The following is a 15,696-nucleotide window of genomic DNA, read 5'->3' as shown; positions in this document are numbered from 1 at the left end:
TTTCCTTTTTCTGAGGAAGTATGTGCTCAGGGGTGCAAAAACCAGATGAAGAGTTCTGGTCTTCATTGTGTTGGGCTCCTAATTAAGGATGTGGGTTTCAGGACAGAGATGGCCATGAATGGCTCAGGTTGGGAGTGTCGGTAGTATGGGGATCAAAAATTTATTCTCCATCGTTGCGGGAATTCAGCTGTAGTGAGGGCCCGGGAGAACTGGGATGATGTGACCCTCCCTTGTTCCCAGGGCCCTGGGTTTGATCACGCTCCCAATTCTGCGAAGGTTGAATGAGCTTCTTTTAGCTAAAAACTGAATCCAGTGTTCCCCCCAGAATTCCTGGAAAAGATGTCCTCTGCCTGGAGGGCAAGAATGATACAGCAGGGTCCTGGGACAGTGAAGGAGAAAATGTCCGCCCTCTAGCCAGAGGGGCAGTGAAGAAAGTGGGTGGATGAATAGAGGTTGTCTCCTGTACTTCTTGGCTGAAGAAGTCTTTTGGCTGGTAGAAAAACCTGGCATGATGTGGCCCCAGGGAAGTGAGTTGGACTGGGGGGCAGAGAGTGCTCTGATGTGGGAAGTGAAGCAGAGCTTTTTTTTTTTTTTCCTTTGAGAAATTTTAACTTTATCTGAACCATAGACTTGACACACCACCCCAACCCATTAAAAAACAAACAAACAAGAAAAGGTGTTCACTTCCGATTCTGCACCAGCCTCAGTATCCCTATTTGTGGAAAGAAAAATCTGAGGCATGTTCCAATATCCAGCTGGGAGCAGGCTGTAGGGGGTCATAGAAGGTAATAACCTAGGAAGAGGCAAGAGATGAGAAAAAGGAACTGAAAATAGTTTAGTACTGGGGCTTGTTTATTGTTTTTAGAACCAATGCTTTTCTTTTTACTATGATTCTTCTTCCCATCCCACATTGTTCCTCAAAGGCCCTTTTGGCATAAGGATTTTAGAAAAATTGCTACCCCCCTCCCCATTCCCATATACCTAAAGCGACACTCCTCACCCACCCATCCACTACCAGCTCCCAGAAGCTGCCAAGCAGCTGGTTGAGAAAGAAAAGGGAGAGGGCTCCTCCCGGGAGGGGGAAGCGTGAAGGGTGGCAGCGACGTCTCTAAGGGATTTAACCTCCTACCCTCGCTGACACGACACCACCCCCTCCCTCCGAAGAAAGACTGGGACGGCGCCTCCATTTTTGTTTGGGGGAGGGGGGCAGGGGTTCAGGTACCGAAGGGGTTAAAGGAAACGGTGATTATCACCTGTGAGGGGCAAAGGGGTGCTGTCCTTCCCTTTCCCTCAGTCTGCACCCCCTGCAAATCTCTCTCGGGGTCTCCCCCCCTTGTTGCTAAGGCCCGGACCGTCATCCCAGCAACAGCCTCAGTCATGTGACCGGCAATGGCGGCGCTGACGGGAGGTAGGTGAGCCCGGCGTCCCCCACACCCACCGCGCGCCCCCCGGATCCCGCTAGCGCCCCCCGCGCGCCCCCCGCTCCCTCTGCATCCGCTCCTCCGCCCTCTTCCCCCTCGCATGGCTCCGGGGGCCCATTCCGTGCCCGGCCGATCATCTTTCCACCACCCTTCAGCCTTGGCCTCCATTTGGGGGTTCCGGGGACCGCAATCTGGCGGACGTGCACCCCCACCCAGCGGCAGGGTTCCGTGGGTCCGGCAAGAAGGGGGTGTAGGGGTTGGTTCCGGCTCGGGTGTTGGTGGGTCCCTGTGGGGGGAGGGGTGAAGCTGCCTCAGTGGATGCCCCCGGGGACCCTGGCCCTTCCCGGCCGCCCCTGTCCCAGGCCTCGGTCTGGAGGGAGGGCTTGGCCGGCGTCCGGCCCAGGTTGCCCCAGAGGAATCACAGACCCAGCACAAACTGTGGTGCTGCCTCCCTTTTCTCTGCCAGCAGGACTTGGAGCTAGGACACCTGGGTCCTAGGTCTCCTCTGCTTGGGGGTGTAGGAGGAGGGAGGTTCCACCCTGGAACACAGTGGGGGCTGAGGCCTAGGGTTCCACATTCACTTCATGAATCTCGAGGTGAATCCGGCCTTGATGGAGACGCAAACCAACAGCCGCTCCCCTTTGGATCAGTCAAGGAATTGAGGTCACACTAATGGCCCCTCTTTCCATTTGAGCTGCCTTTGGAGGTGTTGTGTGGGGACAGCCCTATAACTGAACATGACAAGACTCAGGGGAAGCCTCGGCTGAGCCCCCGTGTGAGCCCCACCCCTCCCTAAATGCAGATGATGGAGACAACAGGCTGTGCTGGGTTTGAAAGGTGACAGTGAGAACTTTGTTATTGCAGGGGCTGCTGCCACTGTGTTTGCATCCCTAACAAACTTCAACACAAGGGCCTGAGGTCAGCACTCAGTGAAGGCTCCCTGGCAGTAGGGGCTGAATTATTTGAGAATGTGGAGCAGGGCAAGGAGTCGAGGTGCATAGAAAATATTCCTGTTCATGTGATCTGAGGGAAGTGGCAAGAAAGACCTCCGCTTGTGTAGGATTTTCCCTTTCTGACTTCTCTCATCTGTGCCCTAGGCTTTCTTGAGGGCCTCAGAGCTGGGGGAAAAAAAGAGGGAAGGTTAGCACGTAGAAGTTCCTTCTTCAACAACTTGGGGAGAGCGTGGGCATGGGATTCTGCAGGAGTGAAGGAGAGGAAATGGAAGAGGAGTTTTAAAATTTTATTTCTGGGCTGGCTGGGAAAAAGTGGTAACATTTGCTGTCATAACCCTTTACCTTCTCCTAGTCCTGGTCAGCTGAGTGTGGAAATAGAGGGACTTCTGCTATCCATGGGCTTTCCAGGTACCTCCTCTGCCCCCCACCCACCCAGGGAACGTCAACTTCCACCCTTCAATTGGTTCCCTCCCTCCCATGTCCAAAGTAATCCCATTGCCAGTAATCTATACCCAGGCTCCCATCTCTGTGTTACATGGCTGCTGGGTTAGGGTATGTGGGGTTTGGGGGAAGGGGTTTCCTGACTTTCCCCCCTTTTCCTTTCCACCCCACCAGGTCCTACAACCCACAAGTAGGGAGCAGGAAAAGAGAGAGAGAGCCTGCATGCCAATTCTAAGCTCTTCAGGATCAAAGTGAGCGAAAAGGAGGGTCAAAAAGTCTTCCCCTTTAAAGAGCCCATTATTCACCCAGAGAGGGGAGGGAGCAGATTGTCTCCGTGGTCGTGGGAGAAGTATAAGGAGAACCAAGACTGAATGCTTGGCTTAGTTGATAATAAAATTATAGGAGCTTTCGAGCTCTTCAGGGGGTGCTGGGGTTTGGAAGCTATGGGAAGATAGATAATGAATTTGGGGGAGTATTGGGGGGTTGGATTTTGAGAGAATAGAGGTAATAAAGTGTTTTTTGGAAGGAAGCTGAAGTAGGAGGCACTGATATTTGTCAAATGGGGATCCCCCACCCTGAGTCCCTTTCACCCTTGGGGCAGTGTCGTTCGTCCTGTCCAGAATGGCAGCCTGTGGAGGCACCTGCAAGAACAAAGTGACAGTCTCCAAGCCTGTGTGGGACTTCCTGAGCAAGGAAACCCCAGCGCGGCTGGCCCGACTTCGCGAGGAGCACCGTGTGTCCATCCTCATAGATGGCGAGACTTCTGACATCTATGTTCTTCAGCTTTCCCCACAGGGCCCTCCCCCGGCCCCTCCCAACGGGCTCTATCTTGCCCGGAAGGCTCTCAAGGGGCTGTTAAAAGAGGCAGAGAAAGAGCTGAAGAAAGCTCAAAGGCAGGGGGAGCTTATGGGCTGCCTGGCTTTGGGGGGTGGGGGAGAGCACCCTGAGCTGCACCGCCCAGGCCCACCCCCTCTCCGAGCAGCTCCACTCCTGCCCCCAGGGGCACGGGGGCTTCCTCCTCCTCCCCCTCCCATGCCTCCCCCTCTTCCTCCGCGTCTTCGGGAGGAGGCAGAAGAGCAGGAGAGCACCTGTCCCATCTGTCTGGGGGAGATCCAGAATGCCAAGACCTTGGAGAAGTGCCGGCACTCATTCTGCGAGGGCTGCATCACCCGGGCCCTGCAGGTGAAAAAGGCCTGCCCCATGTGCGGGCGCTTCTACGGGCAGCTGGTGGGCAACCAGCCCCAGAATGGGCGGATGCTGGTCTCTAAGGACGCCACCCTCCTACTGCCTAGCTACGAGAAGTACGGCACCATTGTCATCCAATATGTCTTCCCGCCCGGTGTCCAGGGGGTAAGACCGCAGCCTGCCCTTAACCCTTTGGTTTTCCCCAAGTTCATTTTCTGACCTAGAAAAACTGGGTGAGGATAATGTGTTTGTTAGATATAATACAATCTTGCTCTCTCCCAGTATGTGTTCCTACTCAGTGACCTGGAGCTAGGAGGTTCCCTAGAGGCCCAGCTTTTCCATCCCTATGACCCCAAGACACACATGAAAATCGGGTTATGAGGAGAGAAAGGGATTGGCTACTATTCCCTTGATGAACCTGGAAAACAACAAATATTCTTGGCTGAGGTGAATTTTCTGGAGATGGTGGCTCAGGCACAGGCAGGCACAGCAGGGAGTATTACTCTCTCCATTTAAGAGAGAGTAAAATCTTCATGACAGTGGAAGGTGAAAACTGGTAATGATCAAGACACTACAGGTGTCCTGCTGGACAAAGAATAATGTCCAATTCTGGTTTGCAGTGGGATGAGGAGGCTCCAAAGAAGAGTAATAGAGAAATGGAACAGGTTAGACAATGAAAGAAACACTGAGGTTGTTCTCAGGTGGAGAAAGAAAGGCTACAAATATAAATTATTCTTAGTCTTTGCATTTCTGAGTTTTCTGGCAAGTGAGGACCAGCTACCTTCCATCATTTCTGAGATCTGAATTGGGACTTTAGGGATTGAGACAGCAGAAAGAACCCTTAACAATCAGGATTATGTTCAGAAACAGGATCTTGCTGCCCAGGCCCCAGGGTGTCTCCTTCCCTGGAAGGTTGTCAGCCTGCTGCTACCCTGTCAGCATCAGCTGGGGTATACAGACAGAAGGCCGGCCAGGATGACCCTAGGATGTCCAGATGCTCACTGCTCACTCTGCTTCCCCTTCCTCCCAGGCTGAACACCCAAACCCAGGCGTTCGGTACCCTGGCACCACACGGGTGGCCTACCTCCCAGACTGCCCAGAGGGCAACAAGGTGCTGACCCTGTTCCGCAAGGCATTTGATCAGCGTCTCACCTTCACTATCGGCACGTCCATGACCACAGGGAGACCAAATGTCATCACCTGGAACGACATCCACCACAAGACCAGCTGCACAGGGGGACCCCAGCTGTGCGACACCCCTTCATTTCCCTTCTTTTGGCTCCTCCCCTTCTCATGTCCACTGAGGGAGCAACATCAACCCCCTCACTCTGAGAGCCTCCTAATTGGAGAGGGCCACCCCCCAAACTGTTCAGCCATCTCTCCCATCCCAGTTTCTCCTACATTCAACCTTGCCCTGATGTGCCCAGCTTAATCTCTAAAAATAAGCAGAATTGGGCCAAATCATCTTGGGCTTGGGGGTCCCCCTCTAGGGGAGTCGGGAGGGATCTGAATGGGGCCTCCGCTACATCACCCAGAATGAGGGTGAACATGGCGGTAATGTGAGCAAGCAAGCCCCAATAGCTAACTCTGACCCTCATTTCTCTTTGCTCTCAGGTTTGGGTACCCAGACCCCACTTACCTGACCCGGGTACAAGAGGAATTGAGAGCCAAGGGTATCACAGATGACTGAAGGACATCCCCTTTGCCAAGGCCCCTGCTGTCCTCCACTCGACCTAACGGAAGCCGCTGTTCTGCTCTCTCCCCCTGCCCCCCAGGCCATACTAGTAGGGGACCTGTCTGACTGGAGAGGGAGTTCAGAGGGAGAGGGAGCAAACCCTTCCCCAGTACCCCACCAGCCAAGGCCAAGTGCTTCAGTGCAGTGTGAGCCACTCCCTCCTGGCAGACGCTCATCTGCAAGGTTCTGCCCAACTCCCTCCCCATGTACATACTCCCACTTTCCCTGCCCCCCTCCATTGCCCCTTTTCTGGTGTGTGCTGTGCTCCAGTAGCAAAGCTGAGAAAGGGCCTGGCAGGAAGGGAAGGTCTCTTGACCTCCCTCTCCACACAGGGCTCCATTGCTGAACTTCACTGGTTGGGAGGGAAAATCAGGCTGATGTGAACCCTGGTGGAGTCGGCTGTATGTCCATCAGATCCGATTCTTCTACCTAACCTTGTCCTTTCTCCCTCTGAGTCTCTGTCTTTGTCAGTCAGTCTTTCTCCCACTCTTCTCTGCCCCCTATAAGGAGCCTCCTTACCCTGTTCTGGAATCACCGCCAGATTGTAGCTTTTAATTTAATAAAAATAAAGTAAAATATGCAACTCTCTATGCCACACCCGTTCTGTTCTGTGAACTGGGTGGGGGTGGGGTTGAGGGTGGGGTGGGGAGCTGGGCCTGCTGAGAAGGGGAAGGTGGGGGTGACAGGGAAATCCCTGTGTTCCAACCCCCTGAGGGCCTGGGGAGACCGGCTGTACTTAGAGGGCTGCAGAGTAACACAGCGAAGCCCTGGGTCACACTTCGACGTTAGAAGCAGAATTGAGAGGGGTTTGTTTGTGGTCGGAATATGGTTGTAGAGAAAAGAACAACCGGACTACGGTTGTAGAGAAAAGAACAACCCTCCTACGAAGTTTGGGCTGGGTGGGAGTGGGGGCGGAGCCGGGCAGGGGGAGGATTCGGCAGCAGCAACTCCCCGGACGCACGCAGTCCTCAGAGCCCCCCAGCTTCCGCGCCCCCTCGGCCCTGGAACTTGGAGCAGGGTAGGGGTCCAGCATGAAGCTCCCAGACCGCCCCGCCCCTGGCCGCACTGACCGGATACTGGGGGTCATGGGGGGCATGCTGCGCGCATGCGCCCTTCCTGGGCAGGAGGGGGTAAGAAAAGGGGACCGCGGTGGGGTCGGGGTTTTTAGGGGCCTTCAGAAGAAGGGCTGCACCCCACGACTCAGTTTACCCACAAACAGGAGTCCTGCGGGGCAGTCACAGGAATCCATGAGTTCCACTACGAGGAAGAAGCCACGTTCTGTGTGACCCACTCCCTCCACCCTAGTCTTGGCGACCCTTCCCTAACAATGTGGAGTTTGACAGGAGGGAGAAAGGGAAACGGGAGGCTAAGACTGGGCGTGGAGGGCGGGTTCCTCACGTTCATTCTGTCCCCGCAGCCCCCGAAGAGAAACCCTCTAGGGCCTGGGGGGACCAAGCCACAGTCTGACCGTACGGACGGGGATCAGAGAGGGGAGCGCGAGCGTGAGGCCCCGGTCTGGGCTACGCAGCCCGGTAAGAAGCTTGGAGTGGGGTGGGGCACAGTTTGCCCTCCTGCGCAAAGCGGCGAACTCAAAATATTATGCTCTTATTAGCATAGAGGTTTGCATCTAATTTGCACGAGACCCATTAAATCGCAGAGACCTTTCTCCTTCTCTCCCTGTAGTCCGAAGTATGTCCCCCACCCCAGCCGGTCCCGAGCCCCCGCAGGCGGAGTGTCCCTGCGCCCCACCCCTGGCCCCTCGCCAGCCCGGGCTCTAGGACTTCGCCTTAATTGGTGATCAGTCTCAGCTGGAGTACCGGGGCCTGGAGGGAAGAAGGGTCCGGCGAGAGGGTGGCACCTGGGCTGGGTTCCCCACAAAGAGGTCCCCACATATGCAGCCTCTATCGGGGGGCCTTGTCCGTCCCCGCGCGGCCCGGGACGGCCCCAACCCCAGTCATCTTCGCTCAGGCTAAGGCTCCATCCCCTGAGCCCTTCACCGCAGAGGCCGAGAGGCGACCAGAGGAGACCCTGCCGCAAGATTTGACCCCCAACCCAGAGCTCGGCAGTCCGAATCGAATTGCGGGAGGGAGGGGAAACCCGGGCGGGAAGCCCAGGCTGGGGAGAAGGGGCGGAGGCATTGGGGACGTGGAGAGGGAACGTGGTGGTGCCTGAGGGGGAGGGGGAATTGGGGCGGGAACCCCGCACCAGCTGGAAGGGGAGCGCAGGGTAGAGGGCGGAGCTGGGCTGCAGAGGCCCCTCCCCGCGGCGGCACCGCGGCAGGGCCTGTTATTCCGCTCGCCACTCGGCCAGGACCCGCGCAGTGCCAGGGGCTCGGGGAGTCGGCCCTCACCTCCTCCCCCACCCGGGCCTAGAGCCACCCCCAACCTGAGAAGCCGGAGACGGAGCTGAAGCGGCTGCCGCATCCCGGCCCAGCCTTCCCCACCATCCCTCCCCCGGGCTGGACATCTGGACCCTGGGCCCTGCACCGACGGGGTTCCGGAAACCCTCCCCGCCCAGCTCGGCGGCCAGGCCCCGCATCGTCCTCTCTCCAGAGCCCCCCGCCCTCCTCCGGATCAGACTTCCGCCTACCCCTGGACACCCCCTCCCCATCCCCTCTCTCTCCCCCTCTCCCAGCCTGGACCCGGGTAGGAGGGAGGGGGCTGTGCTCCCTGCGCCGTCCCCGCCCCGCCCCCCGTGATTCCCTCTGCATGGCCGGCCCGGGTGGGGGGCGCGGGGGGGCCCGGGCGCCATGCGGGGGGGGCACAAAGGGGGTCGCTGTGCCTGTCCCCAAGTGATCCGAAAAGTGCTGGTAAAATGCGGCTGCTGCTTCGCCCGGGGGGGACGTGGTGAGTGCCAGGTCTGAGGGGCCCAGAGTTGAGTAGGGGGTGGGCTGGGGGTTCGGGGCATCTGTTTGCCCCGACCCTAGAGATATCCCGACCCTAGAGATTCAGGAGCGGGAGACAGTGCGCGTGTTTATCAGTAAAACAGTAAAATGACTTAATAGATGATCTGTAAGTTACTTTCTGCCACCAGATTTCTATCAGTTTAAGTTAAGGAAATTGGGGAAGGGACAGGGGACTCATCTCTTTCCCATAGTTAATTGGGTATGAGAAAAACACATCCACAAACCTCTTAGGCCTAGAACCGGTATCTTCCCTCAAATTCTTTTGCCCAGCATCTACTTCAGATCCGAAGAGGAATGAGGAATTAGGAATGAGGGGGTCTATATGGGGCTTTCTAGAGAATCACAGTTCATCTGTCCCATGGGTTCCTGAGCCCAGCCCAGGGATAACCCTGATGAGCCTCCTCACCCTACTGGGTTTGTGCATGTGTTGGGGAGGTGGGCTGCAGAAGCTTTTCTTTTTATAGTGCTTAGTGCAATAGGTATGTATGGGGGGGGGGGGTCCTAGCAGTGGCAGATGGACTCCTAGCTCTCTCCCCCTCCTTCCCAGAGAATGGTGTGTACCCATTGGAAGGGGGGGGAGGGTTGTGGGAGAGCAGATGGCCACCCCCAGCTTCTAGTGTCTGCCCAGATGGCTGCCCCCACCCCCACAATCGTGCCATGACTAGGATATGGGGAAATCTCCACATGTACCTGGGGCCTCCAGGCCTGGGAAGCCTGGTGTTTACAGTACCTCCTTCCAAGAGTGCCCCAGTGAAATTTTCTATCCTGGCCAGCTCAAACAAAGATGGTGAGCTAGTGAGCCTGGGGGGCTGGGGGTGGGGGGGAGCATCGCGGAGAGGAGACCCTGGGTGCTCTCTGGAGATCCTGAGTCTGGAGTTGGAGACATAGTGGTATCCATCTATCACCCCTTCCCTTTTTCCCCTCCCACCAGAATCCTATTCCATTGCTGGCAGTGACGGGAGTATCTCAGTTTCGGCTGCCTCGGGTCTGGCAGCCCCCTCTGGCCCCAACTCTGGCCTCAGCTCTGGTCCATGCTCTCCGGGCCCCCCAGGGCCAGTCAGTGGCCTGAGAAGATGGTTGGATCATTCCAAACATTGTCTCAGTGTGGAAAATGAGGCAGATGGTGGCCAGGCGGGGCCATGTGAGGTGAGCAGAGAGTGCCACAGAAGCATGTATGATAGAGAAGGACACTGGGAGAGAGGGCAAGTGGGGGACACTGGTCACTGGAGAGACCCAGCCACTGTCCCTGACTTCTGGCCCCCCAGAACTGGATACCAGAGCCAGCTCTGGCTACAGGAGAGGAGCTCCCAGAACTAACTATGCTGACCACATTGTTAGAGGGCCCTGGAGATAAAGCACAGGTATGAAGAAACAGGTCTGGGGGAGGTTCCCCTCACCCAAGGTGCATCCCTTCGCTTACCTTACTCTAGGTGGTCTTTCCTTCCAGCCACTCGAGGAGGAGGCTTCGTCCCAAGCCCCCAAAAGTGAGGAGGAACAGAAGAAAGCTGCTCTGGAAAGGAGTATGTAAGTCCCCCTGTCCACACACACACTCCATTACACAATTTCCAGAAGAACCTCCCTCACTCTTTAGATTTGGGACTGGCTCTGGTAATGAAGGGAAACAAGGAAGGGGCTTCTACTCCAGGAAGGAAGAAAAAGTTAAACCAAGGATATGCTCAGACTCTGAAGTGGGGTGCCATCTTGCTCTTTCCCTAGGTATGTCCTGAGTGAACTGGTAGAGACAGAGAAAATGTACGTGGACGACTTGGGGCAGATTGTGGAGGTAGCTCCCTTTACCCCTTCCCAGTCCATCTGCCTTTTCCCTCTGCCTGGGCTATTTGCAGGAGAGGCCCTGGTGTTCCTGGGTCCCACCTCATGGTCCCTCGTACATCCTGGACTTCTTCCTGGGGGCCGGGAAGGTTTCTTCCGGGTCTGGCCCCACACCCTCACGCTCCCATCCCAACCTTCCCACAGGGATACATGGCCACCATGGCTGCCCAGGGAGTCCCCGAGAGTCTTCGAGGCCGTGACAGGATTGTGTTTGGGAACATCCAGCAAATCTACGAGTGGCACCGAGAGTGAGTGGTGGAGCCCAGAGAGCGAGGGGCTGGAGCGGGGCTCACCTCTCGTCCTCTCTGTATCACACAGGTGGGCCCAGTGTGGCCTGACGGGGAACTAGAGCAGAAGACTGAATGTTTGCAGGGGCTTGGTGGGGAGCACTAGTAGTGCAGACAGCTTGAAATTAGATGTGTGTGGAAGGCAGGTTCTGAAATGTATTTGACCTCCCTTTTCCCTGCCAACCTCTCCAGTTATTTCCTGCAGGAGCTACAGCGGTGTTTGAAGGATCCTGATTGGCTGGCTCAGCTGTTCATCAAACACGTGAGGCTGGAGGGCGTGGGGCTTATAGAGGAGGGGCTTGGGAGCGGGTCAGGGCTCTCTGGAGATGCGCTCTCCCTCCTCGCCCACCCTATTCTCCCTCACACTTTACCTTTACCCTCAGGAGCGCCGGCTGCATATGTATGTGGTGTACTGTCAGAATAAGCCCAAGTCAGAGCACGTGGTGTCAGAGTTTGGGGACAACTACTTTGAGGTCAGTGGCTGAGGTCCATTGGGGAAAGGGGGACAGAACCGACATGAGCAGGGATTCCAGACTGCGTCACCACAATGTCCCTGTCCCCAGGAACTCCGGCAGCAGCTGGGGCACCGCCTGCAGCTCAATGATCTCCTCATCAAACCCGTGCAGCGGATCATGAAATACCAGCTGCTGCTCAAGGTCAGGACTACCTTCTTCCTGGGTGGCACAGCTGGCTGGGACAGCCCTTCCCTCATTCATCTCCCCAGGGATCCTAAGACTCTCAGACCTCCTGGGGAGGGGGGGAGGTCCTCACCTGTGTCCTCAGGGAGGCTGTGAGAGCTTCTGAGGAGGTTCTTGTGACCTCCCTGAGCATTTCTTCTCCACGTTTTAGGATTTTCTCAAGTATTACAGCAAAGCTGGGATGGATACTGAAGAGCTGGAGGTGAGAACCTCCAGATCTCCCTGGATACACCATGTACACCTTATCATCTTGGCCTTGTGGGTTCCCCCAGTCCCTTGGGTAGTTGTGAGCTGTGCTGGTGTTTAGGGGGAGGCTGATTGGAGTTGAGACCCAGTTTGAAGAGGCAGCAGCTGATTCTCCCTCCAATGACCATGCCCCTCTCTTGGCCTGCAAACCAGCGAGCTGTGGAGGTCATGTGCTTCGTGCCCAGACGCTGCAATGACATGATGACCCTGGGGAGACTGCGGGGGTTTGAGGTACAGGGATGGGGCAGGAACCTGGAAGCCTGGCACCCAGTCTTAGCATTTGGGTCATCCTGATGGGGAACTGTTGTTTCCTGGGGCTGACCCCATGGTTGTGGTTGGGGGGAAAGTCAGGGAAGGAGGGAGGAGAAGAGAGTTGCTCTTTTTCCCTTCTTGTTTTTTCCTGAAGACCATTGTCTTTTGGTTCCAGGGCAAACTGACTGCTCAGGGGAAGCTGTTGGGTCAGGACACATTCTGGGTCACGGAGCCTGAGGCTGGGGGACTGCTCGCTTCCCGGAGCCGAGAGAGGCGTGTCTTCCTCTTTGAGCAAATTGTCATCTTCAGCGAGGCCCTGGGAGGGGGAGTGCGAGGTGGAACACAGCCAGGATATGTGTACAAGAGCAGCATCAAGGTGGAGAATGGACTATGAGGGAGGGGTGTGACATGGATAGCAGGAGGCCTCAGAGAGGATGTTTGCTTCTTGGATTTGTTGGAGGGGGTAGGAACCAGAGAGGACCTGAAGATTCTGGGGGCTCTTTCGTATTTGCCTGTCCAGGTGAGCTGCCTGGGACTGGAGGGGAACCTCCAGGATGACCCTTGCCGCTTTGCCCTGACCTCCAGAGGGCCGGAGGGTGGGATCCAGCGCTATGTCCTGCAGTCCACAGACCCTGCAGTCAGCCAGGTCTGGGTCAAGCAAGTGGCCCAGATCCTGGAAAGCCAGCGGGATTTCCTCAATGGTGAGGCTCTTGCCCTCCTTTTCCCACACATTCTCTCAGCCCTTTGACCTCCTGAATCCTTCCCTGCCCAATCTCCAACACCTGCCCTCTGATCCTGGCTTCTCCCCACCCCCATCCCCCCATATCCCCACTTTTTGTCTACCAGCCCCAAATTTGTTAACTCAGAATCCCCTAAAGCCCTAAGCAGTTTACCCTGGCTGACAGTCCCTGGGAGGAAGGGCATACTAGGAGGGTAACATGAGCAGAGCCTTTAGGAAAGGAACCTGTCTCTGCTGTAACCCTCCTTCTGTTCCTCTCTTTGCCCAGCATTGCAGTCACCCATTGAGTACCAGAGACGGGAGAGCCAGACCAACAGTTTGGGGCGGCCAGGAGGGCCTGGGGTGGGGAGCCCTGGGAGAACTCGGCCTGGAGACCGGGCCCATGTCAGGACACACCCCCCCATCAATGGCTCTCTCCCCTCCCTGCTGCTGATGCCTGAAGGGGAAGTGTCCAGAGCCCCCCTGCCCCTGGACTCACAGGTATGAGAATGGTGTTCCCTGGTTGTAAGAGCAGAATGGGGAGAGCTTCTTATTCTGGGATCCCCAGATCTCTCTCCCCTCCATATCATTCTGCTCTTCCACCACCTTCCTTTTGCCTGCCTCTTCCTACTTCCCATCCCTTATCCTCCCCCTCCAGCTTAACTCTGGGAGAGGCTGATGTTCTCAGATATCTGGTTAGAGGAGGTGGCTCAGCTAGAGGTTTACACAGAAAAGAGGGGAGTGAGAGTGGATTCCTGACCTTTTTTTGACCAACTCTGACTTGAGTCTTTCTTCAGGTCCTCAGTGACATCCCCCAGCCTCCTCGTGACTCTCCTGCAGTCCTTCCGACTCCATACAGCCCTCCCTGCCAGGCCAGACTTGCCAAGCTGGATGAAGATGAGCTGTAGCTGGTGAAGGCCATGGGGGTGGTGCTGACTCAGCCCCTCTGCTCCCCAAGGAGCTTCAGAGCAGTCTTTCTGGCACCAGCCCAGAATCCCTCCCCTCTCGGTGTCTGGAGGGTGGTCAAGGCTGGAGTGGTGTCTACTTGGAGGAGGGTACCCAGACCCCAAAAGACTTCTTTTTGCTCAAGGAACACAAGCTCCCACCCCTATGCATGCATCACAAGTCCCCCCACAAGGAGGATATGTGGGTGGGTGGGTGGGCAGGGGCAGGGGCCAAGTAGAAATTATTGGTTTTGATTTTGATTTTGTTTTTTCCTGTTTTCTCAGAATAAAGGTTTTGTTATATCACCAAGGCTGCTGTCTTGACACAGGGAAGGAGAGGCTGTAGTAGGGGTAGGTAGGACCCAAGAGGTCTGGCTCATCATTTGAGGAGAAGTCTGGAGAAAGGAGGAGGGCACAGGGTATAAGATAAAAGTTGTTTTGTCCCTCACCTGCAGTTGCAGTCCAGACCTGGGACTTGGGGCCACTGGAAAACCCTCGATCCTTGACATATCTTCTCCTTTCACCCAGCCCTTGTTTTCCTCCCATCCATCCTCTCTTCCAGACCCTACAGGAGAGGTGACTTCCCACCATCACCCAACACCCAGGTGCTAGAGCACAGGTGCCCAATGTACCTTTCCTTCTGAGGTCTCCGTGTTCAGCTGAGAGAGAATAAGAAAATGGAAAAGATTCTGGGGACTGTGGTCCCTTCTTGGCTCTGGGGCTTCCACCAGAGGGGCCTTCTCTTTCTTGTCTGGAAGGCCATAGGCTTGCCCATATTGAGCAGGAGGAGAGTCTTCTTCAAGCCAGAGTGGAGATCTGGAGGGGGTCTTCACCCCTCCCCAACATCTGGGACAGGCCTTGGAACAGAGGGAGCCAAACATGCAGAGATCCATGTCCAGATGCCCTGTCCTGGGTCCTTGTGCATCTGTGTGTCCACTGTGTCTGACTGTCCCCTGGGCTCTGTCACGTGCCCTTGGGTTTCCTCAGCAGACAATGGGCACTTGGGTGGGGGGGTGAGGAGGAGCTGGAGCCTCCCTGAGTCCCCTCTGGCCGACAATGGGGGGAGGGATCTATAGAGGGGGGACAGGACGTAGGCCCCCGATAAGACTTCTGGGGAACAATAGGAGGAATTGAAGAGAGGGGACCCACCCTCACCGTGCCCCACCCCCAGGGCTTTGGGGTCAGGGACTGGGGTGCCAGCTGGTGATGGAGAGGGTTGCTGAGGATTCTTGTAAGTGGAGGAGGGGATGAAGACAAATAGCAGGATTTCTGGGGCTCAGAACCTTTCCATTTCTTTAGGGAACAAAGGGGTAGATGAAGTGGGTGGGTGGCCCCTTTGTGATTAATTTAATCATAAATGGATTTTTAAATGCCTACTTTGTGAATAGACCTTGGATATAATAAATGATACTTCAATTTTTTTTTTGACTCACAGGAAATAAAATAAAAATTTCCTATCAGTTCAGCATTTCCCCTGAGGACCTGGGCTGGGAGCACAGACCCAGCCACTCCCAGCCGAGTTGTGGGGTCCTGGTTCTCTGTCATTGCCCAGATCCTATACATTTCAGTTTCCCATCTCAGCATTTTGTGAAACTGCTGAGGCCAATAGATCCCCTTATGCTTTCTTGGAGCAAGCAGTGCCCCAGGAGGGTTTGGATCTGGGTGGGGGTTGGAACTGGGGCTGAACTTAATCTGGGCTGCTGTCAAGTGAGGGACTGCAGCGGTTCAGGGCAGCGCTGTGACCCCAGTGGAGCCAGCCGCTGTCTCTGCCCAAAGTGCAGATGCGGAAAAGAACCCGGAGTGAACAGGCGGGGGAGTCAAAATTTCTTTTAAAAAGGACTAAATAGAGGGGTGTTGAGTTTTGGGATGGGGTGGGGTGGGGTGGGACGTTGGTATTTTGGTCTTTCTCTTCAGTCCCTGCCTTCTACCACCAACCCCATAGCAGTCCCAAAGCAAGCGATCAAGCCCAGGATGTCCCAGGAAACGCCCAACCTAAAGAACCCCCTATCCCCAAGCCTCAGTTTTCTCCCAACGGGAGAAGGTCCCCAAGGAAGGGCCCCCTCCGGAGCCGGATTGAACCC

The 15,696-nt window shown here is 55.9% G+C and overlaps 2 protein-coding genes across 10 annotated transcripts; both read left to right on the top strand.

Annotated features, from left to right (window-relative positions):
* The first annotated feature begins 1,181 nt into the window (after window positions 1–1,181).
* On the top strand, window positions 1,182–6,323 carry DTX3 (deltex E3 ubiquitin ligase 3). 5 transcript variants are annotated; one of them, XM_037847848.1, is made up of 7 exons: window positions 1,182–1,408; window positions 2,286–2,339; window positions 2,727–2,782; window positions 2,990–3,066; window positions 3,436–4,165; window positions 5,031–5,248; window positions 5,615–6,323. In XM_037847848.1, the coding sequence occupies exons 4-7, from the start codon at window positions 3,038–3,040 to the stop codon at window positions 5,688–5,690; spliced, it is 1,053 nt and encodes a 350-aa protein (XP_037703776.1). In that variant the 5' UTR covers window positions 1,182–1,408; window positions 2,286–2,339; window positions 2,727–2,782; window positions 2,990–3,037; the 3' UTR covers window positions 5,691–6,323. The 5 variants fall into 5 exon arrangements, with proteins under 5 accessions (XP_037703776.1, XP_037703777.1, XP_037703775.1 ...); XM_037847849.1 differs by having other exon boundaries at window positions 2,286–2,414; XM_037847847.1 differs by lacking the exon at window positions 2,286–2,339.
* A 388-nt stretch (window positions 6,324–6,711) lies between these two features.
* Window positions 6,712–13,818, top strand: ARHGEF25 (Rho guanine nucleotide exchange factor 25). 5 transcript variants are annotated; one of them, XM_037845962.1, is made up of 16 exons: window positions 6,712–6,865; window positions 7,153–7,267; window positions 9,572–9,786; window positions 9,906–10,001; window positions 10,088–10,164; window positions 10,357–10,423; window positions 10,615–10,718; window positions 10,950–11,019; window positions 11,141–11,230; window positions 11,321–11,413; window positions 11,607–11,657; window positions 11,855–11,932; window positions 12,129–12,329; window positions 12,474–12,654; window positions 12,961–13,172; window positions 13,469–13,818. In XM_037845962.1, the coding sequence occupies exons 1-16, from the start codon at window positions 6,767–6,769 to the stop codon at window positions 13,577–13,579; spliced, it is 1,860 nt and encodes a 619-aa protein (XP_037701890.1). In that variant the 5' UTR covers window positions 6,712–6,766; the 3' UTR covers window positions 13,580–13,818. The 5 variants fall into 5 exon arrangements, with proteins under 5 accessions (XP_037701890.1, XP_037701893.1, XP_037701892.1 ...); XM_037845964.1 differs by lacking the exons at window positions 6,712–6,865; window positions 7,153–7,267 and adding an exon at window positions 7,968–8,581; XM_037845963.1 differs by lacking the exons at window positions 6,712–6,865; window positions 7,153–7,267 and adding an exon at window positions 8,604–9,427.
* The last annotated feature ends 1,878 nt before the right edge of the window (window positions 13,819–15,696 follow it).

This window comes from Choloepus didactylus, chromosome 8, assembly GCF_015220235.1.
Source record: "Choloepus didactylus isolate mChoDid1 chromosome 8, mChoDid1.pri, whole genome shotgun sequence".
Lineage (NCBI taxonomy): Eukaryota > Metazoa > Chordata > Mammalia > Pilosa > Megalonychidae > Choloepus > Choloepus didactylus.
The sequence above is the reverse complement of the archived record's forward strand: the minus strand, read 5'-3'. Positions and strand labels throughout refer to the sequence as shown.

What these genes read in the sequence shown, in the direction of transcription:
- ARHGEF25 (XM_037845962.1), top strand. Translation starts at nt 6,767, where the DNA reads ATGAAGCTCCCAGACCGCCCCGCCCCTGGCCGCACTGACCGGATACTG. An exon ending in CCCTTCCTGGGCAGGAGGGG is followed by an intron (nt 6,866 to 7,152) that starts GTAAGAAAAGGG and finishes CTGTCCCCGCAG; the next exon opens with CCCCCGAAGAGAAACCCTCT. An exon ending in ATCTACGAGTGGCACCGAGA is followed by an intron (nt 10,719 to 10,949) that starts GTGAGTGGTGGA and finishes CAACCTCTCCAG; the next exon opens with TTATTTCCTGCAGGAGCTAC.
- DTX3 (XM_037847847.1), top strand. Translation starts at nt 3,038, where the DNA reads ATGCCAATTCTAAGCTCTTCAGGATCAAA. An exon ending in TCCCGCCCGGTGTCCAGGGG is followed by an intron (nt 4,166 to 5,030) that starts GTAAGACCGCAG and finishes CCTTCCTCCCAG; the next exon opens with GCTGAACACCCAAACCCAGG. An exon ending in TGCACAGGGGGACCCCAGCT is followed by an intron (nt 5,249 to 5,614) that starts GTGCGACACCCC and finishes CTTTGCTCTCAG; the next exon opens with GTTTGGGTACCCAGACCCCA.